Genomic DNA, 25725 nt, shown 5'->3' with positions numbered 1-25725 from the left:
GCTGTCTCTTTATCTCTCTGTCCCCAGGTGCCCCGCTCCATCACTTTGAGGCAGGAGAAGCCACAACCCAGAATCAGCAATAGGGACGCTGGGTTGGGTGGAGTGGGGGAGAGGAGGGGAGAGACGTGCACTGCCAGGACGCTGACCACCATGGAGTGGGCCCAAGGCTGTCGATGGAGCTCTGCCTGGTCCCTTCCTCACCAAGTGGGCGTTTCCTAGAGTGGGTCAAGGGGTCAGCCCTCCCTGGCTGCACCCACCCACCCACCCACAGAAACCTCTTCTCTCACTCCTCCCTCTTTGGGGGGATCTTGTGGACCTGCCTGGGGCCTGATGTCTGCAAGACAGGAGGTGCGGGGACAGGGGAGGGACATCTGGGGTGTCATCTGTCTGTGGGCCATTGAGATTCCACAGCAGACAGACGTGGAGCAGACATACACCACGCGCGGACTGAGGCTTCCGCTCTGACCTCAGCCTGGAGAGGAGGAGGCGGGCACGGGGTGTGCTGGCAGATGTCTAGGGCCGCCTGAAGTCCAGGCCTCCGGCTGCGGGGGAGCGGGACTGGGTCAGGAATATGCAGAAGTGGCCCTTTTCCTCTCACAGCTTGCCTCCCTCCCCGGCCTCTGACCCCTTGCCCCCTGCACCCCACGGGCACAGCCAGTTTGAAAGGTCACTCCTGGGTCCTTGTCTCACCTCAGAGAGGGAGCGCAGGCCACTGATGAAGGGTGCGCACAGCGTGGCTCACGGCTGCACCAAGGACTGAGGAGCTGGATTGTGGGGGTAGCTTGTTACCCCCCCTCCACCCCCAAGGCGCCCTGGTTCCCAGGTGCTGGGCTGCTGTGAATGAGCATCCCAGGCCACCCCATGGCAATGGAGGCAGAGTGGGCAAAATGTGCGTCTGCAGGGCGTCCAGGCTTGGTAGGAAGAGGCAGGACTCCAGGCTCCACAGCCCTGCTGCGGGGCTGCGTGGGCCCTCACACAGCCAGGAGTCCCCTGGGCAGGCAGCAGCGGCGTTTAGATGGGCAGAGGCGCTGCCTTCGGTATGATGTGCTGGCTCAGCTGAGCTGGTCAGTTCCCCGCCAGGCCACGGTGGTGACAGCATGCCCAGCACAGCCCTTGGTGCCAGGGGCCAGGGCTGACCTGGTGGCCTGGCTCACTCCATGGGCTGCAGCTGGACTCGGCAGAGCATCTCTGACACCCCACCCAGTTCAAATGTCGCTCAAGCTCGTCACCACTGTGGTCTCCGGCCTCCGAGTCCCTGCTCCTGTGGCTCTCCCTGTGGAGACGGCCCTCCCTCCTTCCACACCCAACCCAGACGCCCCCTCTCTCCTGAACCCCCCTCCCGCCTCCCCATCAGAGGGACTTCATCTCTCCTTGGTGCCTGAGTCCTTTTGTCCTGACAACCTGCCGGGTGGGGTGAGGGCTCCACCTTCCTGGAGGGAGACCCCCTTCTCCATTTCTGAGCCCCACGCTGGCCCCTGGCTTCCCTGCCTCGCATGTCCCATGGGCTGTCGCTGTGTGTGGGATTAAATGGGATTGAGTGCAGACAGCCCAAGGGCTGGAGCTGCTGGCTCCACGTGTTTGAGGTGCGTGGTGGGGGGAGGAGGGGCGGGGGCATGGCTCTGACTCTGGCTGGGATGTGGCCCCTGCTCCCACAGCCAGCAGCGCGGGGCCGCCTCACTCCGTGCTGAGCTCAGTGCATGCCTTTGGGTGGGAGACGGGCCTCGTTAACCAGCTCCAGCCTGGCCTTGGAGAAATGTGCTGACACCGGGCACAACATAAACACTGACATTTGCTGACAGCCTTGCCCCCAGGGCTCTCAGGCCGACAGAAGCCGACCAGGAGGGGTGAGGGACTCAGCCAGGAGGGGCAATTACCTGAGTAATAGAGGGAGGACGAGGCTTGGTCCAAGATGGGGCTTTCATGTGGAATTCCAGGCGGTGGTGAGGTTTTGAGTTGTGTGCGTGGGAATCCGAGACCCCCTTGGCTGACACAGCAAAAGCAGCCCCTGCATCACACACGCACACCGCACACCGGAGGCCTGCTGGCCCTGAGCCAGGTTTTCTGCGCCTTCCTGGGCACAGCTCCTGCTGCCCCAGGTCAGAAGCTGGGCCCCGCCTTCGGCCCCTCCCCAGGCTGGCGGGTTGGGGCAACGAGGGATCAAGGGGAAGTCCCTGCTGCCTCAGTCACCAGTGCTGTCCCTGTCACCAGAGACTTCCTGCTCCATCCGGGTTCCATCTTGCCTGTGGGGACAGGTGTGGAATTCCCGAGAGACACGGGGACAGGCAGGGCCTGCCGGCCTTGCTCCGCCCCCTTCACAGCTGCGGTCAGAGCGCAGGGAGGGCAGGAGTCTTCCCTGATGCTCTGGCCTTGGAGGCCGGTGTCCAGGGCAGCTGCTGGGAGAATGAATCAGCATGACAAAAACAATCATAGCTAATAGCTGTCACCACTTACTGAGTTCTATCTGTTCTCTCTGGGCCTTGTTTTTTGTGGTCTCCCATTTCATCCCCACAGGAGCTCAGTGACTGGGGACGGTGGTTTATTATGCACATTTCACAGGCGAGGAAACCGAGGCTGGGGAGAATGACTTGTCCGGTCATACAATCGGAAATGGGTGAGGTTGCCTGACTCCAAGGTCTGTGGCGCAAAACTTCTGGTGGGAGCACTGAATGGGGACTTCTGTCTCTCACAGGACCTGGTTCCAGACTTTGAAGGACTGATACCAAGTCTTGGGGCTGGCCGCCTTGAGGTCACTCAGTCCATCCCTCAGCTGTGGCTGGGCCTGGAGGGGCCAGGACCGAGCACTTGACTGTGGATTAGGCCTATCCCCCAGCAGTCTCCGACTCCTCACAGCATCCTTAGGAAGTAGGCAGGATGGTTCCTATTTCCCGGGTGGGGAAACGGAGGCTCACGATGGGAAGACTCGGGACCAGAACTCTGGCCTTGACACCTGCTGCCTCCTCACCTTCTCCTGGGTCAGGGTGAGGCTGCCATGTGGGCGTGGAGGTGACTCAGGCATGGCACGTGGGCGGGCGGGCACTGCAGCTGTGGCTGGTGGGTGTGGCCTGCCTGGCGCCAAGGGCAGGTGGCCCAGCCAGTTCTGCCTCTGAAGCCTCATTCCAGCCATCTCTGTACCTGTGATGAGAGCCTCCTGCCGCCTCAGCCACTGCCCCACCGGGGGGCCTTGGGCCCCGGACATGCGGTGATCTCAGAGCAGGGGCAGCTACCGCCACCCGACCTCACCAGGTGAGTGGCCACACAGGCAGCCAGTGCCCTTCAGAGCCCGGGGGAACCCAGGGGGAGCCCAGCGAGAGGACCTCAGGGGTCCTCTGGACCATGTCTACCCTTTGTTGCTAGGCCTCTGGGAGTGCTGGAGGGAGTGTGAGCCTCTAGCAGGGGAAACAAAGCTAGACTGGAGCTGAGCTCTTGGCCATGGGGATGTGCCAGAGCACGGGGTCTGATGGAGCCAGGATCCTTTCCCTGAGGGCTGAGGGCCGGGAGTCTGGGGAGGGAGAACCCCCACAGCTCTCAGGGCCAAGATGAGGCGCCCGTCTTTCTAGCAGGCTCTGGGATGTGGCTCTGTGGGCGGGAGTGATGGGACTTCGGGATCCGGGAGGCGGCTCTGAGCTGAGAGGGACGGGGCCCAGGCACTCATTCCACAGGTGCTGGGCCAGAGGCGGGGGCTCCCTGTGCCTGTGGACAGTGTCGGGGCTGGGGAGGCACAGCCTCCTTCTTCCCAGGTGGAAGGAAGCCTGAGCCAGAGAGAGGGATGCTGTGGCAGCGAGAGAGTCTGGCCGGTGAGAACGCCGGGCCAGCCGGGTGACTCAGGGAGCTAATTACAGCTGCCGATGTCCCAGTCCGGAGTTCTCCCGAGCCACTTTGCCTAGCTGCCCAGTGTTGCCTACACCCACAGGAGGGCCCAGGGCAGAGAGGATGGAGCAGGCAGCTGCGTGCATAGAGATACAGGGTCCTTGGGGGCCATTCAGCCCATTTCTCAGAGTAGAGGGCAGAGGCTCAAGGAGGTGTGAGAAACAGGCCTTTCCTCCCTCTTCTTTACTCTTGGCCATCACTTCCATGCATCTGGCTGCTTACAATAGCCTCTCAGCGGGCTGCTGCACCTGGTGGGCCTTGAGGCACTTCCTCAGAGCTCCCTGCCTCGAGGTCTGGGCCAAAGGCCTCCTGGGAATGACTCCTCCTCTGCCCAGGGTGCTCACGTTAGTGTGTGTGGAGGGGGCTGTGACATTTGTAAACCGCACTCCAGTCTGATGACTGCCTGCTCCAGACACCTCCTCCAGGAAGCTCTCTTCTTTGGGGCAGGATCACCAGTGGCCCCAGTTCCACTCCACCCAACGGGGCTCTTACAGAAACCTATCCCTCACCCCCATCTCCCTGACTCCGAGGGAGTTCCCTCAGTGCTGCTCGAGCTGAGAATGGCCCTCGTGAACTACGGAGTCACCTGCTGTCCACACTGAGAGGGCAGGGAGGAACACACACAACCCTTTCCCATGGCCAGCCCACCCTTCCCATCCGGATGGCCCCCACAGCGTCTCCCCCGGCCCCCGCCTCTGGTCTCCCCATCCCACACGCATCCTGCTCTCTCTAAGGTGGCTGTCTCCTGTGTAACCGGGGCCTCCCCGTGGCCCCCACTGCCCTGGGGAGCTGCCAAGGCACCGGGCTGGCGTCCAAGTCCTCACAACTCGGTCCATCCTGCTCCCAAGCCTCTTGTTGTCGGGGCTCCCTGTGAACAACCGCTCCAGCTCCTTACCGCTCGCTCAACTCTGTGACCCCTGGTCTTGGCTCAGGCTGTCCCGTCTGCTTGGATTGCCCTTCCCCGAGTTTCCTTAGAACAGTGTTTCCCAACTTTCTCTCATGATGAGAATCACCTGGTGGAGTTGTTAAAACACAGATTCCTGAATCCCAACTAAGAAGTGCTAAACTAGAATTTTTGGGAACATATAGGTAAAATTGTATACTTAACTAGTGCTCTAACACAGATGTTATATACAGAGCACTAAGTTAGGTATGCAATTTTACCTATATGTTCTCAAAAATTCTATTATAGTTTAGCACTTCTTAGTTGGGATTCAGGAATCTGTGTTTTAACAACTCCACCAGGTGATTCTCATCATGAGAGAAGGTTGGGAAACACTGCCTGAGAAGATGTATCGGTCCCTCTTTCCTGCATCGCCCTCCCACCAGCACGCAATCCAGCCACACTGAGTGTCAATAAAGCAGGTCTGGACGGAGAGGGTGCCTCCTCAGTTGCTTCCTCCAGGCGAACAGACAGACACGAAGCTGGCTGCACTGTGCTTTGTGTGGGTAAGAGAGAGATGGTCAGTGTGTTAGCCACAGAGACCACCAGGTGCTGAGAAATCCAGGAACCAGAGGGGGCTGAAGCTGTGTCATTAGGAGCATAGTGTCTAGAGCAAAGGAGGTGACAAGTCCTGTTCTATCACAGAGAGCTCTGAACACGAAATCTGAAATGAGCATTGAGAAAGCAGCACTTGGCATGGCTGGTGTTTCTCAGTGGTTAGCGCATTAGCCTGTGGCCCAAAGGGTCCCCGGTTCGATTTCCTGTCAAGGGCAGGTACCCGTGCTGCAGATTTGATACCCTGCCTCAGTTGGGGCACGAGCTGGAGGCAACCAGTAGATGTGTCTCTCCTCTTTCTCTCTCTCCCCCCTCCTCCTCCCTCCCTTCCTTCCGCTCTAAAAAAATCAATGGAAAAACATCTTCAGGTGAGGATTAACAAACAAACACACACACAAACAAGAGAAAGCCAAGCTTATTCTCAGCAATCCACCTGGAGGTTGGCGGGCTGGACATGAGCAGGGAGCAGGGAGCCAGGGAGCAGGGAAAGCTTCGGGGACAGCCTCCCTGTCCCTGAGAGGGGGTGGTGCCCTGGGAAGGAGAGAGAGTGAGCTCCCCATCCTCGGGATATAAGCAGGGGCCCCGGAGAGTCTGAAGCCCCCTGAAGCTCCTCCATGCCCCTGGAGCATCTGTGCTGTGATTGTGTTCTAGCCATGAATGCCCACGCCAAGGAGATGGTGCCCCTCATGGGCAGAAAAGCCACCGTCACCAGCGGGAACCAAGTCGTCCTACAGGAGAAGAGGCCGGCGGAGATCACCCCCACTAAGAAGAGGTAGGATGGGCAGGCTTGGGCCTGGGTGCTGTGCGGGAGTCCTGGTGCTCACTCTCAGGGAGCCCTTGCCTGGACTGGACCAGAGAGGTTCAGCCTTATCTGCGGTGGCCTGGTGCCCAGCAAAGTATAGATAAATATAACCGGTGGGCGGGAGACCATAATGTAGACTCAGGGGGCTGAGCCGGGGAGTCAGTGTGACTGGAACCATCAGGGAGGTGGCAGTGACCACTGAGGCCGGAACCTTTAGGAAGACCCCTGGGGAAGGTAAGGGATGGCTGGAGCCCTCTCGAGACAAGGAGAAAAAGGTGGGTGGACATTACAGGGGGTCCGGACCCCATACTGGGTACTATTTTCATACACATCTATTGTGTGCCCAGCCAGGCCAGTCACCCTAACGCCACCTGTGTAATGGGGACACCAGCAATGGCACCAACTCATAGGATGATGGTTAATTGGGATCATGCCATCCAAGGACTCAGCATGGTGCCTGACCCGCAGTCAGTGTCCAGCACGTGTTGACATTGATAGTATTTTTGTAACTTTGAGACTCAATGCATCGTCATCATTGTCATCGTCACGCCACAGGGCCCTTGGGAACTGGGCAGGGCTAGGATGTTTTGACCACTTCCCAGTTGGGAACATGGAGCATGGAAAGTACTTCTCTAGGGTCACACCTGGCCCCTGAGCTGCCTCCACTGTTGTCCCCCACCGCCTCGGCCTATTTGGTGCCCCTCAAGCCTGAATGCCCCTCCTCCACTCCAGCTGTGCTTCCCATGGCCCTGGGGTGGGCCCACTGGTCTAGACTGGCCCATTTGCCTTGCCTCCTCTGCCCCTGTCCCAGGCCCACTCTTGGCCAGAGGTGAGCTTGGTGCTTTCCCTTATATTGGTTTGAGTAATAATCACTGAGGTCTTCTGTGTATCAGGTCTGGGGCAGGGACCAGTGAGGAGACCCAGGTGGTTGAAGTGCTGGATAGGTGGGGGGATTTGAGGAGATGAGTTCCACTGGGGCTGGGTCTTGGTGTCAGTTAAGGAGAGTGAACAAAACTGAGTGGGGAGCCATAGAGGGTTTTGTGTGAAAGGAAGAGTATGGTGAGATTTGCATTTTGGAAAGGATACTCTGGGTGATCTGCATGGATGACGGATTGGAGGAGAAACTGTTGGGAAGTCCAGGTGAGGTCTGAGCCTAGGTGGTTAGAGGTAGAGTAAAGGGGACCAATCAGAGAGGCATTATGATCATGGGGTCCAGGGGATCAACAATGGAAGGGGAGGGAGAATGAGGAACAAAAGACATCCCCTTCTTCTGATGGGGGGGCCTGGAGGGATGATGGGACCATCTCTGACAGGAGCACATCAGAGGAGAAGGAGCAAGGTCAGCAGGAATAAGCCAAGTTTGGGTGTGAACTGTTGGCTGAGAGGTGCCTATGGGACCTCCAGATGGAAGCTCCATCCCAGAGCGCAGGAGAGAAAATTTGGAGATCAGACAGGTCTCAGTAGGACCATGGGGCGGCTTGGATCTCGGTGGTCTTGTCTGAGGAAGAACAGAGAGATCCTTGAGCCAAACCCCCAACCAACACCCTCCTGCCTCTCTTCCCCTCCCCCTCCCTCTCACGTTCCCAGGGGAGGTTTGCGTCTCAGGGAAGGATTAAGGACAGGTTTTCAGGAAAATCCCAGGGTCTTCCAGCAGTCAAGCTGTGATTTTGAGCCCATGACTGCTCATGAACTTAACTCTAGGCTCCACTCTGCCGATGGCCTTAATCAGCTCAGAGCCTGGGTGTGGGATGTGACCTTTTTCTCAGGAAGTGGTGGCCCCTCTCCTTCTGGAAGGCTTTTTGAGAGCCTTTATGTGTGCCTGCTTTTCCCAAGACCCTGAACATGTGGGCATCTCCCTCAGAACCGAGTATAGAGCTCCTCAGGTCTAGAAAGAAAAAGAAAAATTATATGTAAATAAATATGGCAATTGTGACCACTTAAGGAAATAGGAACTTAGTGATGGAATTGAAGGCATCAAGAAATCTAGATCGGAGAGAGATTTTTTTCCTGAACCATCATCCACTCCTGTGAGTAGCTGGTACAGTGACCATCTTACTGGGCAAGGTGATGCCCAGGGACAGAGATGAGGCTAATAAAGGCTGTGGAAGAGCTGGCCTCCTGGCTCTCAGAGCACTTGGGCATTTATTAGGACAAAGCAGGGAGACAGGCTCCTCCCTAGCCCTGGGGCTGCTTGAGGGAGTAGCTCTTTGCCTTCAAAGATACAGAAATGCAGGAGAAATGATGCAGAGCTGTCTGCTCACCTGTGCTAACAACATCCAGGTGGTGCCCTTTGGTCTGGGCCAGTGGTCGGAAACTCATTAGTCAGCAGAGTCAAATGTCAACAGCACAACGATTGACATTTCTTTTGAGAGCCAAAATTTTTTAAACTTAAACTTCTTCTAACACCACTTCTTCAAAATAGACTTGCCCAGGCTGTAGTATTTTGTGGAAAGAGCCACAATCAAGGGGCCAAAGAGCCGCATGTGGCTTGCGAGCCGCAGTTTGCCGATCATGGGTCTGGGCCAAAGGTAGAAATAAGCAAATAGCATCTGCTACAGGCCAGGAGCCAGGATGTCACAAGACCTTGCCATCTGCTCCTGATGGAGGGTGAGAGGTGGCACGTGCAGTGGCAAATAGGATGGGCATGGGACAGGCCTTCAGGGTCCAGCAGCTCCCTGCCCCAGGAGGTAGATCCTTGCCCACTGTTGAGTCCTCTCTACCTTGGCTCTTACCACTCTCCTCAGCCCCCCAAAACTTCCTTTCTCAGGAACTCTTACCATTTGCAACAGCATGGGTGGACCTGGAGAGCATTGTGCTAAGTGAAATAAGCCAGTCAGTGAAAGAAAAATACCACATGCTCTCACTCATTTATGGATCATAAAGAACATTATAAACTGATGAGCAAAAATGGGCCTTGCTCCTTCTCCTCTGACATGCTCATGTCAGAGATGGTCCCATCATCCCTCCAGGCCCCCCCATCAGAAGAAGGGGATGTCCTTTGTTCCTCATTCTCCCTCCCCTTCCATAGTTGAGGGTGAGGGCATGTGCCCGGGTGTAGAGAAGGCCAGGGGAAGATCAATGGGGGGAAAAAAGGAGACACATGTACTACAATTTGTAATACTTAAAAAAATACAATTTAAAAATTAAAAAAAAGAAAAGACTTCCTTTCTCAGACACAGCCCCTACCTCCCTTCCCAGCGCTTCTCTCATGCTGCGCTTCCTGCTTCCAGGGATTTTCCCAAACCACAGGTCCATTTCAAGATCCTGCCCAAATCTTACCCAACAGATCACAGAACCTTCCCCAACCCTGTCCTCAACTGGGAGGACCTTCTCCCCTGAACTCCCATAGTCTCTCTGAACAGGTAGCACAGTTAGTTACTAGGACAATATCTCAGCTCTGGTTGAGATCTCTGAGGTCAGGGCCTTTCGAGAGGTCGTCTCTTCCCTCCCTGCCCCCAGGTTTCCTATACAGAGCATCCTCATAGTTATGGAGTAAGTGGGTGAGTCAGTGAAGGAGCAGGCAGGACAACGAGAGGAGTGGGAGTGGGTGGATTGATGAGTAAGCAGCCTGGTGGCTCAGCACAGTCCCTCAGCATCAGTGAGAACACTTCACGGTGAGATGAGGACACACTTCTTCCCTGCCCTTGGGCCCTCAGTCTCCAGGCCTGGAGTGGATAGATACTTCCATGATTTGATTTTCTGGACCATTCTTAAGACCCTTGTGGGATCTTGGAGGAGGCCCTGAGAAGGAGGAGGAGTGGAAGAGAGGCAAAGGACCCCTCCTTAACTTCTTGTGCAAAACTGGGAATGGGAGGGGAAGACTTTAGGCAGCTGAGAGCCCAGCGGGAGCCACTTGAGGGATGCAACCCCCAAATTTGCAGTGTAAGGTTGTGTTGGTCTGTTTGCTTATTAGTTTAGTTCACAGTCTATATGCTCACATATTTATGCTCCCAACTAAGTCTTCAGCCTCCCTCCCTCCCTCTCTCCCTCCCTTCCTCCCTCCCTCCCTCCCTCCCTCCCTCCCTCCCTCCCTCCCTCCCTTCCTTCCTTCCTTCCTTCCTTCCTTCCTTCCTTCCTTCCTTCCTTCCTTCCTTTTCTTTCCTTTCATCCATTCATGAATTCATCATCTATCTATCTGTTCATCCATCCACTCATCTGTCCATCTATCCCACCAGCCATTCTTCTTTTCATTCACTCATTTTTCACTCATCACCTATACATCTCCTTGTTCATCCATTTAGTTTCTTCTGAGAATCAGGACCAGTATTGAGTGCTCCTTCACTGACTCACCCACTTACTCCATAACTATGAGGCTAAAACAACTGTAGTTTCTGCATTGAGAAACTTGTGGTTGAAGGATAGTGCATTAGAGCAAGAAAAGCAATGGCTGCCTGGCTGGTGTTGCCCAGTGATTAAGCGTTGACCCATGAACCAAGAGGTCATCAGTTTGATTCTAGTCAAGGCACATGTCTGGGTTGGGGCCTGATAACTAGTAGGAGGCTTGCAGGAGGCAGTCAATGGATGGTTTTCTCCCATCAATGTGTCTATCTATTTATCCCTCTCTCCTCCTTTCTAGAAGTCAATTAAAAAACAAAAGAAAAGCAATGGCCTCATTGTGCTGCGCCCTGGTCTGATCATTGGGGCCAGTTTTGGCCAACCCACTAGAACAGTAACTCTGCGAGGAGAGAGATTTTCCTCACAGAGGAAAATCCACTATATTCCCAGTCCCTAGAACAGTGCCTGACACATTGTAGGTGCTCAATAAATATTTGTTGAGTAAATGTACTACTGAGGAGCCCAGACAAGTCGGGAGAGCTTTGGGGTGGCTATTGTGGGGGCACTGTAAGGGGCAGGGGAATGGTGGCTGGATTCGATGACCTCTGATGTCCATTTCATCTGGACAGTCCATAAGTGATTAACCCAGCGCTCCCCTGCTCCAGAATCCAAGCCCCGGGGGTCATCTGACCCTAGCTGTTCTCTACCCAGGTGAGAACCGTTGGCCCTGCGATGGCAAGAGACCACCTGGGGTCACATAGGAGGCAGAGGCAGAGGCAGAATAGAACCCAGGCCTCAGGATCCCAGCCAAGGGTTCACTCCTTCCTTTGTCTTCTCTTTTGGAAGAAGGATCTGTTTTTAGGTCAGACAGAAAGTTCCTCTTGGTGGGCAGGAGACAGGAAGGTGAGGGCCAGTGTATCAGCCAACACTGTCCCCATCCCCCTTATGCCCATTTCTGGATTAGTTGAGCCTTCCAGGCTTGTCTGTGGCTGGAGGAGAGGAGAGGAGAGAAATTCCCCAGGCTAAGCCTGGGCCTCCCTCCTCCCTGCCCCACTGCAGGGTGGCTGTGTTGGGTGGCCTCCCTCTGGAGCTAATTCCTGGAGCTGGTTTGGCGGAAACAGACCCGAAGGGCTGAGAGGAGAGAAGAGCAGCATGGAGAGTGGCATGAGCCGGAGGCTGGACATGAGGAGTCAGGTTCTCTGACTAACTTGGCTCAGGGGTGACTGTGAATGAGGGGCTTCTCCATACTGGGCCTTGGTTCCCCCTTCTGTAGAATGGGCCACCAACCCTCTTCTGCTCTCCTCCCTTGAACTTGAAATGACTGGGACTGCACTTTGGGAGCTCTTCTGTGGTCTTGGGTATTGATCCTCTAGGTCTGGGAGGGAGGCAGGCAGCGAAGATGCTTAGGAGAGAGGCCACCTGGTCAGGAAGCCCAGCCCAGGCCAGGTTACGGAGCCTGGTCACAGCCAGCACTTACCCTGCAGCGGCCATGGGTGGGGTGTTGCTGCCACCAAAGTCATCCTCAGCCTGATCCTCACCATCCTGGTTGTCACGAGAAGGCGTGTCTCTGAGTGTGTGACTGTGGGTTCTGAGAGCATGCGTGTCTGCATTTGTGGGTGTGTCTGAAGGCGGGCCCCTCCCTCATCCCTCCACTGCTCCTCAGCTTCACTTCCAAAGTGCTTTCCTGAGTTTCCCTTCCTGCCAAGGATTCCCAGCATGAGAGACGATAGAAGGGGGTGGCATGGGGGGAGGGGACTGTATCTGAGCAGCCAGTGTAACTCCAAGAAAGGCCTCTGTAGATCTCAGGCACTTAGGACTTCTCGGGAAGGTTCAGCTTCAGGCCTGAGGTGGGAGGGGCAATAGGGGGGGGGGGTGAGGATGGAGGAATTATTAGTTCTCATTGGCATGTTCCCCATCCCTGCTGAGTCTTCTGCACCTGGGGGCAGCTGCAGACAGGAAAACCCCCCTTCAGTGGTAGGCCACCCCAGCAGAGACCACTGGATCCATCCAGCCAGTATTTCTAGTGAGAAGTCACCCAGAGCAGCTTTGAATCCAGGCTCTGCCACCTACCTGCCGTGTGACCTCAGAGCCTCCACATGCCCACCTATGAAACGTGGGTGAGAAGGACAGTACCCACTTCTCGGGGATGCTGTGAGGGCTAAGCAAGAGTCCAGCATGGAGCTGGTGGAGTGGTGGCACCGTGGCAGCAGGGCTGCAGGACACGTGGGGAGAAGGCCCTGCCCCCGCCCTAATGGCCTTGTTTGGTTGTCCCCTCAGCGCACACTTCTTCCTGGAGATAGAAGGGTTTGAGCCCAACCCCACTGTCGCCAAGACCTCTCCTCCCATCTTCTCCAAGCCAATGGATTCCAACATCCGGCAGTGGTGAGTACCCCCCGCTGCCCAGCCCCCTGCCCCGGCTGGCCCTCAGCTCCAGAGGATGGCAGTGACTGGCCCTGGCCCACAGGGCTAGGCCTGGTTGTGGCATGCTAACATGCTTCATTTTTCAAGTCATCCCTTTTCCTCTCTTCCCTCTGCCCTCCAGCCTCTCTGGCAACTGTGATGACATGGACTCCCCACAATCTCCTCAGGATGATGTGGCAGAGACCCCATCCAACCCCAACAGTCCCAGGTGAGCCGGCCCTTTCCCTCCTCCCAGTGCCCAGCAGGCCATTGCTGGGAAGACAGGCACTGGAACCCCGAAGAAAAGAGAAGGAAGCCGCCATTCTTGGGTGCTGGGACAAATGTCTGGGCCCATGGCTGTGACGTGTAGGAAATTTATTGGGGGAGGGGAGTGTTACATTTGATACCCATCCGTTACAGTAGGCAGCACAATGGGCACTTAAGGCAATACCATGTATGTAAACTCAAAATGCATGGTCTGCCTATTGCCTGGAGGATGGTGGTGAAACACCAAGCAAGTGTACATTTTGCAAGAACACACACAAACAAAGGATACACACCAACACATTGCCATGGTTGCCTGTTTGGCGTCCGGGGGCAGGGAGGGATAGATAAAAACATTCAAACAACACAAAATATGAAAATGAGGTTTTCCTTCCCCTAATCCCATACTTTCAAGGTAATTACATGTATCCTTCCTATTCACTCCTATGTGTATCCAACCATGCCTTTTGATAGATGTGGTTGCATTTGGAGTTGAAGGGGAGACTGCGTAGGCTGCCTTGGATCCCAGGGGTCTCGGGTGCGAATGGAGAGGCTGTTAAGCACTGTGACAGGCACGCGGAGACGTTGGGGGTGCAGTGTCCTGTAGGCAGTGTGGGAAAGGAGGAGAGGGTAGGGGTGGGCATGCACGTGTGGTGAGCTGGAAAATGTTTCTGGCTTCAGCGCAAACCTGGCTAAAGAAGAGCAGAGGCGGAGAAAGAAGAGGCTGAAGAAGTGCCTCTTCGCGGCCGTGTCCGAGGGATGCGTGGAGGAGCTGGTGGAGCTGCTGGTGGAGCTGCAGGAGCTTTGCAGGAGGCGCCGCAACCTGGACGTGCCCGGTCAGTGCCAGGCCCTGGCAGAGGGTGCGGGGCTTGGGTCCTGCTGTCCACCTTCCCTCCCACCGACCCATGGGGCTGGTGTGTGAGGAGCCTTGAGTGATGGGTTAGGGACTTTGAACCTGACTCTGAGGGCAATGGGGAGCCATGGAGGACCTTAGACAGGTGAGGGTCGTGGTCTGCTACTGCCTGGAGGATGGGGGTGAAGCTGGAGGAGGCTGCTGTCCGGGTGGAGTTAGGACCCCAGCCGAGGGCCGAGGGGCGGGAACAGCATTCAGGCAGCGACACTGGCAGGACTCAAGGACATGGGCAGTGAGGGCGAGGAAGGAGTCGGGTGGTGCCATTGGTGACTTGGTGGATGCCGAAGCCCAAGCTGTTCAGGGCTGTGGTTGGCAAACTGCGGCTCACAAGCCACATGCGGCTCTTTGGCCCCTTGAGCGTGGCTCTTCCACAAAATACCACAGCCTGGGCGAGTCTATTTTGAAGAAGTGGCGTTAGAAGAAGTTTAAGTTTAAAAATTTTGCTCTCCAAAGAAATGTCAATCGTTGTACTGTTGATATTTGGCTCTGTTGACTAATGAGTTTGCCGACCACTGGTTTAGGGGAAGAGGGGAGTAGCAGTTAGGACGAGTTGTTGAGCTCTATTTGAAGGCTACAGGAGGGGGCAGGCTGCAGACTTCAGGGTGTCTGTCTGCTTCTAGACAGTGGGAAGCCCTGGTGAGACTGCCTCCTGCCAGGGAGTGGGTGTAGAAGCCAAAGAGGGAAAGATGAGGCTCTCCTGAGCCTCTGGGGAGGAGGAGGCAGCGAAGGAGCTGGAGAGCGGTGTGTGCGGGCTCAGGGAGGCCAGCGGGGGCCATGCAGGTCTGAGGCTGCAGCTCCCTCACCCTGGGCTCCCCTCCTCTGGACCCCTCCTGCAGCTCCCCCCTGTGATTTTGCCCGCAGACTTCCTCATGCACAAGCTGACGGCCTCCGACACCGGGAAGACCTGCCTGATGAAGGCCTTGCTCAACATCAACCCCAACACCAAGGAGATCGTGCGGATCCTGCTCGCCTTTGCCGACGAGAACGACATCCTGGACAGGTTCATCAACGCCGCGTACACCGAGGAGGCTTACGAAGGTACCTGCCTGGGGAAGGGGGGTGTAGACAGCGGGTGGCGGCCAGGCCACACAGATCACGGAAAGCCCAAAGCACATAGCGTGGCACTCGGCTCTCGTCTCTTCCTTCCCTCATTCGGCAAATAATTTTGAGCACCGACCACATGCCAGGCATTGTTTTCGGCACCAGGGTGCGGTGGAGAGCATGATAGAGGAAGGCCCTGGCTCTACAGAAGGTAATTTTATATGGAAAAACGCTTTGAACATAAAACGAAAGAAGTCCATGTGACCCAAAGTAACTGGGTTAGTGGGGGGCTGTAGGCAACGTTAGAGTGGATGGTGAGAGAGGTGGCCTTTGACCTGAGGTCTGTCTGATGAGAAGGATCCAGAGCAAGGCAAGGGCACTGGCTTGAGATAGGAAGAACCTAAGTGCATTTGAGTGATGGAGAAAGAAACCTGGAGATGAGGTGAGAGAGCTGGGCAGGGCCAACACATGGCAACTATTAGTGTCACCACTGTCTTTATTATCAACGGCCCCATTTGGGGCTCAGCTTGTGGCTTCTCTCTCAGGTGGGCCAGGGAGGAGCCAGGAGACCCCCTGGGATAGTGTTTCCCTGCCCAGGAAATACGTTGTGAATAATCAGTAAGATGGATCCTTATTAGAATTTTAGAGTCAATAAACATCCTATTGGGATCTGATGAGATGCTTGTGGCAAAAATGTTAGCCTCAGAGATTATTGATGCTGCCTTCATGACATGCCAGGGTATGAGACGTCTCAACTTTTTGCAGGTTGGGGGTCTAGGTCGGGCCCTTACCTTTTCTCATGGGATAAAGCCATTTCATTATTTTTTAATTTATTTAAGCTCGGCAGAGTTTCTTAAGAGTTTTTGCTATATATATAAAAAAGGCAAGGATTATGAAAAACTCAGAGCTACCAATTGGAAGAGAGGAAAGTTGGGGAATATTGTTGCAACTGAGTGCAGAGCTGCACACTGAGTTCCCTGGTAGCCAAAGCGAAGAGAGAAATGGGATGAGCCATATAATGTTTCTGCTTGTCCCTAAGGAGTTGATACTAGCCCTGTAGCCAAGGAGGGCTGGGCCAGTGCCTCCAGCTTCTCTGTCCTGACTGGAATCCCTTTTCAGGCCCCTTCTCTCCCCTCTTTTCTTCTTGTCAGTCTGTGGGGACTCACAGACTCCTATTTCTAGCAACATCTTCTCCTGAGGGCAGGGAGGGACTCTGTCTTCCCCATAGTGGATCCTTTGATGCCCTCGGGGCCTCACATAAGAGGACCTTAATAAATATGCTTTGAATAAGTGAATAAATGGAGATTAGTGTCTCTATGAAGGCTTTGCTGTCCTGGCTGCAAATCCTACCCCTCTCCTTCCTCAGCCTCCCCTTGTCCTTTCCTTCTTGCATGGATCTATGTCTTGCTGGTGGGTTAGTGAAGGGCTGTGGGCATCCAGTCTTCCCCTGCATGGTGGGAAGAACCATTTATCCCTGTCTTCCCAGACCAAACCCTCTCCCCCACTCTCCCTCCTGATGGTATCCGCTGATCCCTTCCTTTCCCTGTTCTAGGCACTGCTTGCACCAGGGACCGCACGAGTAGCACTTTTCCTTACCTTGGGCAATCAGCTGGCCTTTCTGAGCCTCAGTTTCCCCACCTGGCAGAGGCTGATATTTTCTCTCTATACTGCTAAGAGGACACAATGACAGCTTTTAAAATATTGTTTTTAGCATTTTATCAGAGGCCTTCGATCAGACCGTCAAACCTAGGAGGGAAGGTAGGGGAAGGTGGAACGATAAGGACACATATGTAACACTTTAATCAATAAAGAAAAAAAAAGAGACTAACTTTTTAAAAAACAATTTAATTAAAATTTTTATTGAAAAATTTAAACATACATTTGAAATATTGGCATAATGAACTTCTAGATATTCATCATTGAGATTCAGCATAACAATTTATTTTTAATTAATAATTACATAAATAGTACAGGAATAGAATTTTATTGTAAAACATTTGAATATTTTAATTAAGTTAAAGAGGAACGCTTCGCTTGTTTTCTCACTCTCCTCTCCAGAGATGGTTACTATGGGGTGTATGCTTTGAGGACTTCCCTAGGTTTTTAACATATGTATGAAGGTGCACATAGAAATAGATAGCTTTATTTATTCATTTATCTAGAGGCCTGATGCACGAAATTTGTGCAAGAGTAGGCCTTTCTTCTCCTGGCTGCCAGCACCTGCTTCCCTCTGGCACCTGGGACCCGGGCTTCCCTTGCAGTCCTGGCTTCATCTGGAAGGTGGTCCAGAAGGATGTCTGATATAATTGGCATATTATGCTTTTATTATTATAGACTAGAGGCCCCATGCATGAGATTCATGCACTGGGGGTGGGCCCCTGTGCATGAATTGCCTGTGCCCTTTCACAGACCAGGAGCCCTCAGGGGATGTCTGACTGACGGCTTAGGCCCACTCCATGCAGTCGAACATCAGTAATGCTGCTGCAGAGGTGGGAGAGGCTCCCACCACCACCGCTGCTGTGTTCGCCAGCCATCAGCCCAGCTTGTGGCTGAGCTGTGCTCCCCCTGTGGGAGTGCACTGACCACCAGGGGGCAGATCCTGTGTTGAGTGTCTGCCCTGTGGTGGTCAGTGTGCATCATAGTGATGGGTTGTTCTGCTGTTCGGTTGTTTTGCATATTAGCTTTTTATTATATAGGATTATATAGGCTAGAGCAGTATTGCACTGTTCTACAACTTACTTTTTTGCAGATTAACTATATATCTTAGACAACATCTCATGTCAGAATATTAAAGTCAGACTCCTCTTTACCTGCTTAGTCTGAGTATAACTGTTTCCCCCTGGACAGACATCCAGGTCGTTTCCAGTATTTTGTATGACAACATTTAGATGCACACTCTTGTCTATGACCTTGTGCCCAGGGTACACGTGTTTTAGGGAAAGACTTTGAATTGGCCTTTCTGGGTCCAGAGGCATGCACATTTAAAATTAGAATGGTTATTGCCTTGGCTAGTGTGGTTTAATTGATTGGGTGTCATTCTGTGCACTGAAAGGTTGCTGGTTTGATTCCTAGTCAGGGCACATGCTTGAGTTTTGGGCTTAATCCCTGGTAAAGGGCGTGCAGGAGGCAGCCAATCTATGTTTTGTTCTCACACTGATGTTTCTCTCTCTCTCTCTTTCTCTCTCTCCATCTTCCTTCCTATCTAAAAATAAAAAATAAAATTAGAATGCTTGATAAATTTGCCATCAAGAAATATTACTTTAACTCGCCCCTCTCAAAAGAGTACAAAGGTACTCCTTTCCCCTACTCTTAATTAATCCTTTTTTTTTTTTTTTAAGTCTTTAACTCATTAGGTTCAAATTTTAATTTTCCTGACTACCAGTGATTCTGAATATCTTTCAGTTTCTTTATTGGCTATGTGTATTTTCTTCTCTGAGGGGTTCTTAATATTCTTTTCTTGTTTCCTTTTAGCCTGTTTGTCTTTTTTATTGATTTGTAGGGCTCTTAATATATTATGGACTTTAAAAAACACATTGTCTATTTTATATGTTTCAAATATTTTCCCTGGCCTACCAATTGCCTTTTAAGTTTCTTTTAAGATGTCTTTCAAAATACAGAAATATTTAATTTTTATGTAAGCAAACACGTCATTTTTTAACTTATGGTTTCTGCATTTTGGATCTTGCTTAAAAAGGTTTTCTGTATCAAAAGGTTAGTTATAAGCAAATTTTCCAATTAAAAAAAAAAAAGCTTAGTTCTTTAACCCACCAGGGATTTATTTTTATATATGGCAAGACAGCAGCTCTGGGAAATACTGTTTATGATGGGACATTTTGAGATACAGCCCCTCCTACCCCCCTACCCCCCCCCCCCCACACACACACAGGAAGGTTCTGAAGGTTCTACCAACAGGGTTAATGTCCCTTCTCCACCCCCTGCTCCTTGACCCCTGTTCCATCCTCAGTCCCCAGCACCAGTCACCCAGCTCCCAGGCCAGACACCGGACCTAACCTGAGACACCCCTTCTTCCCCAGGCCCCACAGACCACCCTGAGGACTCTTTCTCTTAGGGTTCTCCGCTCCCCCGGAGCAGAGTTCCACATAGGTCTGGGATCTTGTGAAGGCCTCCTCCAATTTTGCAGCCAGAGAGGTCTGAAAACGCACATGCACTCAATCCCAAACTCGGGTCATGTCACTTTCCTACTTCAACACCTGCTGCCTCCCTGGCTCTCAGGGTCAGGTTCTAAGGTTCACCTGGCTTATCAGGCCTTGAGCTGGCCCCAGCGACCTTGTTAGACGTACTGGATGGCGGCCTACAGGCCCTCGGCCTCGGGACTGGGTGCAGAGCCCCTGCCCCGGTCCTGGAGCGCCCCCTCCTGGGTGGTAGCGAGACTGTGCTACTGCGGAACGAGAAGCCAAACTGCATCCCCTGGGCACTGTGTCCCTAAGCCCAGGCGGGCGGCTTACCTCGCCATAATTCCGTGGAGGCGGGAAAGAGGCCAGACAGGGGGTCACCAGGATCTCAGCGGCTCGCTGAGCGCCCCCCGCCACCCCCTTGTCCCCCACCCTGTGCGCAGGGCAGACGGCGCTGAACATCGCCATCGAGCGGCGGCAGCGAGACCTCACCGCGCTGCTCATCGCGGCCGGCGCCGACGTCAACGCCCACGCCAAGGGGGTCTTCTTCAACCCCAAGTACCAGCACGAGGGCTTCTACTTCGGTGGGTGTCCGGCAGGGCTGGGGCTGGGCTGAGGCGGGGTCCGGGAGGAGGGCGGAGGGGGGGCCGCCCCCAGACTGGGCCCCCAGAGGCGCTGGGGCTGGAGGCCTGCTCTGAGCTGTCCGGGGTGTAGAACCTGGTCCAGAGTGGGGGCCGGGCGACCCTTGTGAATTGGGCCGGTGAGGGCGGGGCTGGGGGGTGGCGAGCCTGCAGGGAGGGAGTTTCTAAGAAGGCACCCAGTGGTCTGAGAGGAACAGGGACCTGGAGGGAGAAGCAGGCCGGGCTGGGTCACAGGCGAGGAGAAGGCTCTGAGCAGGGGGTGAGCTGCCCAGGGAAGGAGGACGGGTGTGGGCGTCCCCGCCGCCAGCTCTGGCCTCTGGCCTCTGTGCTCAGGGCCTCAGGACTGCAAGGCCAGTCAAGAGGGTGAGTATGAAAATCCTCTGACCGACAGGGTAGGGAGTCCAAAAGCAATCGGGGTTGTGATGTTACAGGCCAGTGGTCTGCAAACTCATTAGTCAGCAGAGCCAAATATCAACAGCACAGCGATTGACATTTCTTTTGACAGCCACATTTTTAAAACTTGAACTTCTTCGAATGCCACTTCTTCAAAATAGACTCGCTCAGGCCGTGGTATTTTGTGGAAGAGCCACACTCATGGGGCCCAAGAGCCGCATGTGGCTCGCGAGCCGCAGTTTGCCGACCATGGTTGTAGGTGAACGATATATTTTCAATGTGTAATTTAGACAGAGTGAAACTCAGCCATTTTAATTTACAATTCTGTTTGTTGCCACACATGCATAGCACCAGGCTAGGGCAGGGAACACACAGCTCGGTCACACCAAACATCTTCCTGGGACAAGTTTGTATTCAGCCTTGCTTCCCACCCCACCCCAGCCCTGACTGTTTGACAACCACTGATCGGTTTTCTCTTTGGGTGGTTTTTGCATCAGCAGGGCTAGAAGGGTCTGGGTGGCCGTGAGGACAGGCCTTGTCCAGTTCATTGCCCAAGATTGGGTCTGGTTGGAGCCGGTGCTGGGAAACATGTGTTGGGTGGGATGAGAAAGGGGGGTGAGCTGCAGGAGACCTGCCGTCCAGTCCTGGCTCCGCCTTGGGCTTGCTGTGTGACCCAGCGTGTGACACCTGCCTCCATTCTTAAGTATTCCTCGATCACTCACTATACACAGAAGGTACTGTTCTACGCGTTTGAAATGTTATCGCTGAGCAAAACAAAGGTCCCTCCCCGCATGGAAGTTAACGTTCTAGATGGGAAAGAGAACATCAGTGATAAACACAGTAAAATGTTAATTAACATGCTAGAAAATGACAAATGCTATTGGAAAAAAAAAAAAAAAAAAAAAAAGTAAAGCAGGGGAAGTGGAAGCAGAGTTCTAGGGCAGCCAGGAGGTGGGTTTCAATTTTAAATAGGACAGTTAGGGTGACTCATTGAAAAGGTGACATTTGAACAAAGACTTGGAGGAAGTGAGGGAGGGAGGGATGCAGATATCTGAGAAACAGCATTACAGGTAGGGGAACAGCCTGTGCAAAGGCCCTGAGGCAGGGAAATGCTTGGTGTGTTTTAGAGAATGGGTTATTGCCATGGTCGGCAAACTGTGGCTTGAGAGCCACATGCGGCTCTTTGGCCCCCTGAGGGTGGCTCTTCCACAAAATACCACGGCCTGGGTGAGTCTATGTTGAAGAAGTGGCGTTAGAAGAAGTTTAAGTTTATTTTTTTTTATTTTTTATTTTTAAAAAATATATTTTATTGATTCTATACAGAGAGGAAGGGAGAGAGATAGAGAGTCAGAAACATCGATGAAAGAGAGTCATCGATCAGCTGCCTCCTGCACACCCCCCACTGGGGACATGCCCGCAACCAAGGTACATGCCCTTGACCGGAATCGAACCCGGGACCCTTCAGTCCCCAAGCTGACGCTCTATCCATTGAGCCAAACCGGTCCCGGCAGAAGTTTAAGTTTAAAAAATTTGGCTCTCAACAGAAACGTCAGCCGTTGTACTGTTGATGTTTGGCTCTGCTGACTAATGAGTTTGCTGACCATTCGCAGCCATTATTGCAATGATCTAGCTTCAGTTTCTTCCCATCAGGGGGAGCCAGGGAGAGGAAGCCTCAGGGATCTATCCTCCGGAGATGGTCAGGATAGGGGCTTCAGTCCTGGGACCTGGGGAACACTACTCTGGTCCAGGAGAGAACCGAACCCCAGTGTTCTCCTCCCCCCAGGCGAGACACCCCTTGCCTTGGCAGCGTGTACCAACCAGCCCGAGATCGTGCAGCTGCTGATGGAGAACGAGCTGACAGACATCACCTCGCAGGACTCCCGGGGCAACAACATCCTCCACGCCCTGGTGACGGTGGCCGAAGACTTCAAGACACAGAATGACTTCGTCAAGCGCATGTATGACATGATCTTGCTGAGGAGCGGCAACTGGGAGCTGGAGACCATGCGCAACAACGACGGCCTCACCCCGCTGCAGCTGGCCGCCAAGATGGGCAAGGCCGAGGTGGGGCTTGGGGGCAGGTGGGAGGGCAGGGGCACTCTACCGGCTGCCAGCCTGAGGCCCCATAGGTCACGCCTCAGCCAGGGGAACGTCTTAGGTTCAGAAGGGCAGCTGTGGCCGAGCGGGGCTTGTTCTGATGGCCGCACCGAGCCTCCGAGAGGCAGTGCGCAGGCCCACCCTCCTGATTTAGGCCCTCACACTCCGTGTTTCTTCTGTCTCCCCCAGAGTGGGGGAGCCTTAAGGCTGCATGACACAATCTCCAATGCCTGTGGCTGAGGATTCCTGGGTGGTGGGTGCTGAGTGTGGCTGAGTGTCTGACTCTGGGGGGCCTTTAGCCTCTCATGAGGACAGGAGCCCCAGAATGGCTGCTCGGGATCCGGAGCCGATGGGCTGCTAGTCCCGTCTCTGGAGCGATCCCAGCCTGCTCCTAGGGTGAAGAGCCCAGCAGAGCACGTGACTGCTATGGCCCTTTGTGCTCGTGTGATGCGGCCATGGAACTCAAGGCTTACCCAGGAGCCTTGGTGGAGACTGGAGCTGGGGCGGGCTCACACCTCCTGGTGGTTGGAGCCACGCTTGGTCTGAGATCAAGGTGGGGGGTGGGGGTGGGGAACGGGTGCCCCAAGGGCCTTGGGCCCTGGTTTAGTGGTCAGGGCTGGTCCCACAAGGGACCTTTTCATTGTCTTGTTAGGGGAGGAGGGAATGGAGAACAGCTTTGACAAAGGAGGAATTGTGTAACCCCCCCCCCCCCCTCTTTCTGTGCTTAAGACACAGACACTGACTTTGGGGAGCTCTCTGCCTGGGCTGTGCAGACAAGGCTTCTGTGTGAGAGGAGATGGGAGCCCCACTGACTCACGTGAGACCAGGGCTCTGACACTGTCCTCTTTAACAGGTCCCTCCTGCCGGGCCTTGGGAAGCCCTGGCTCCCAGGGTGCTAGGATACCCCAAAACGCAGCTTTCGGGGCATAGTGAGCTGGAGAACAGGCTACCCATCCAACCTGCCCCTTGGAACCACCCAGGGAGCTTTACAAGCTCCAGATGCCTGGGCTCCCTCCAGAGGCTTGGATTGAGTCAGTCAGTGGATTGAGTCAGACAGTGGTGTGGGACTATGCATGCATGTATTTATTTATTTACTAGAGGCCCGATGCATGAAATTCATGCAAGAGTAGGCCTTCCTTCCCCTGCCTGCCAGCACTGGCTTCCCTCTGGCACCCGGGACCCAGACTTCCCTCACAGAGGGAGGCCCCATCCGCCCATTGCAGCCCGCCAGTGGGTGGCCTGCGCCTTCCTCTTTGGGGAGATTGTGGAGCCCCTTGATTGATTGCCCCACAGGCTGGTGGCCTGGGCCTCCCAGTGCGGGGCGAACATGGGGCGATGGCTGGGCCCCTGACCAATCGCATTGCACCCGCCTGGCTGGCCTGGTGTCAGTGGGTGTTATAGCGTGTCGCAGATGGTTGTCAGGATGGTCATCTGGATGGTCGTTCCACTGTTCGGCCGTTGGGTTATTTGCATGTTACACTATTATTATATAGAATTTTTGGAGAGAGCAGGAGGGGGAGAGACAGAAAGAGAGAAACATCAATTCGAGAGAGACACATTGATTGGTAACCTCCTAACCAGGCCAGGGATTGAGTCTGCAACTGAGGTGCATGTCCTTGACTGGAATCGAGCCGGGGACCCTTCAGTTCACAGGTCAATGCTCTATCCACTGAGCCAAACCAGCCAGGGTGAAGTGGGACTTTTTAATGTTCCCCCAATGTCCTACTATGCAGCAGAGTTCGAGGATCACTGACTTAGAGGCCCCCCCGCCTCTCTGTAAGGCTGGTGTCTTACATCTCCGTGTGTCTGGCCAGAGCAGGGAGCCTCAGCTGGCAGGTCTTGATTGAGGGTGGGATGGGGAAGCTGGAAGACTTCTAGTTTCTCCTCAGATCCAGGCCTAGCAGAAATTATCTCCCGTAATTGTAGGTTCCCAGATTCTTCACTGAACTGGGTTTTAAGAGCCTCTTCCTGGCTCCATTCTGTGGCTGAGAGTTGTCCCACTTCCTGTCCCCAGATCCTGAAGTACATCCTCGGTCGTGAGATCAAGGAGAAGCCACTCCGGAGCTTGTCCAGGAAGTTCACCGACTGGGCATATGGGCCCGTTTCATCCTCGCTCTACGACCTCACCAACGTAGACACCACAACCGACAACTCGGTGCTGGAAATCATTGTCTACAATACCAACATTGACGTGGGTCTCCCGGGGGCTGGGGAAGGGCCCGGGGAGGGGCGGGCTCTGGGGACACTGGGAAGACCCCAAGCCTCTAGCTGGACATGCCTGCAATCCCCCATTCCTTTGCCTCAATGGGCAGAGTTGGCACAATGTGGCAGGGCCTGTGTGGGGTTCGCTTGTTCCAGGGCTCCTTGGGTGAGGGTCTCCTGGCCCCAGCGTTCTGGGCCGTGCGGATCTGGTGGTGGGAGTGGGGATAGCTGATGTTGATCTCCCCCCCCCCACCCCCCCCACACACACCTTATTCATTCTCTGTGGCCATGCTTAGAATCCCCTTTTTCTCCCAAACCTGGCCCCAAGTGAGGGGCAGGGAGTACATAGTTGTGGCAGTCAGGGAAGCCTCCCTGGAGGAGGCAAGAAGGGGTGGTGAGGGGAAGAGACAGGATCAGCAGTGAGAGCTTTTGGCTTTGGGGGAAAATGAACCTTCAGTCTTTACATTTTACCAAGAATCATGCTTTCCAGAGCTTGCCTTGTCTGGGTTCTTCACGGACCCTCTGGGCAGCCTAGTGGGCAGGGCAGCTTGATGGATATCGGTTGTACAGATGAGGAGATGCAGGACCAGAAAGGTCAGGGGCTTTCCTAAGGTTGCACAGCGAAGAGGGGCTCAGTTGGAGCCAGACCCTCAGGCATACTCCTTCTCCCTTCCAGCCCTTGCTTCCCACGGAGCAGACCAGCCGGTGCTCCCGCTGGGAGCCCAGCTCCTGAGGCATTCGGGCCCGCTGGCAAGGAGCCTCTGGAGCTGGAAATTGCTCTCCTGACATTTCCTGCCGGACCAGTCCATTGGGCAGAATGACTGCCCCCTGCTGGGCAGTGCTGCCTCAGAGCTTCCTTTGAAATGGGGGCCTTTGACAATGGTTCCTCCCCCCTTGGTCTCCGTGGTGACTGTGGCCGTGTACCCCCAGAACCGGCACGAGATGCTGACCCTGGAGCCCCTGCACACGCTGCTGCGTATCAAGTGGAAGAAGTTTGCCAAGTACATGTTCTTCCTGTCCTTCTTCTTTTACTTCTTCTACAACATCACACTGACGCTCATCTCCTACTACCGACCCCGGGAGGAGGAGGTACGTGGGCCCCTTGATGGGGAGGGTGGGGGGGGTCAGGGCTGCAGGAGCGTGGAGCCGCCCCATGTGCAGATGGAGAAACCGAGGCCCAGAGAGGCCCAAAGATTTTC

The 25725-nt window shown here is 54.4% G+C and overlaps 1 protein-coding gene across 2 annotated transcripts in view; it reads left to right on the top strand.

Annotated features, from left to right (window-relative positions):
- Positions 1–6018: 6018 nt before the first annotated feature.
- Positions 6019–25725, top strand: part of TRPV3 (transient receptor potential cation channel subfamily V member 3) — a gene marked incomplete at its 5' end in the record, with an annotated part of 31591 nt that continues 11884 nt past the window's right edge. For both annotated transcript variants that reach the window (XM_084862945.1, XM_084862946.1), the window contains 9 exons: positions 6019–6137; positions 12720–12824; positions 12985–13071; positions 13788–13942; positions 14881–15057; positions 19637–19777; positions 22011–22291; positions 24339–24515; positions 25457–25615. In XM_084862945.1, coding sequence (XP_084719071.1) covers positions 6019–6137; positions 12720–12824; positions 12985–13071; positions 13788–13942; positions 14881–15057; positions 19637–19777; positions 22011–22291; positions 24339–24515; positions 25457–25615 — 1401 coding nt within the window. The remainder of the gene's footprint in view (positions 6138–12719; positions 12825–12984; positions 13072–13787; positions 13943–14880; positions 15058–19636; positions 19778–22010; positions 22292–24338; positions 24516–25456; positions 25616–25725) is intronic.

The sequence above is a fragment of the Pipistrellus hanaki genome (assembly GCF_964339955.1).
Source record: "Pipistrellus hanaki genome assembly, chromosome: 16".
In the NCBI taxonomy this organism is placed as follows: domain Eukaryota; kingdom Metazoa; phylum Chordata; class Mammalia; order Chiroptera; family Vespertilionidae; genus Pipistrellus; species Pipistrellus hanaki.
The sequence above is the reverse complement of the archived record's forward strand: the minus strand, read 5'-3'. Positions and strand labels throughout refer to the sequence as shown.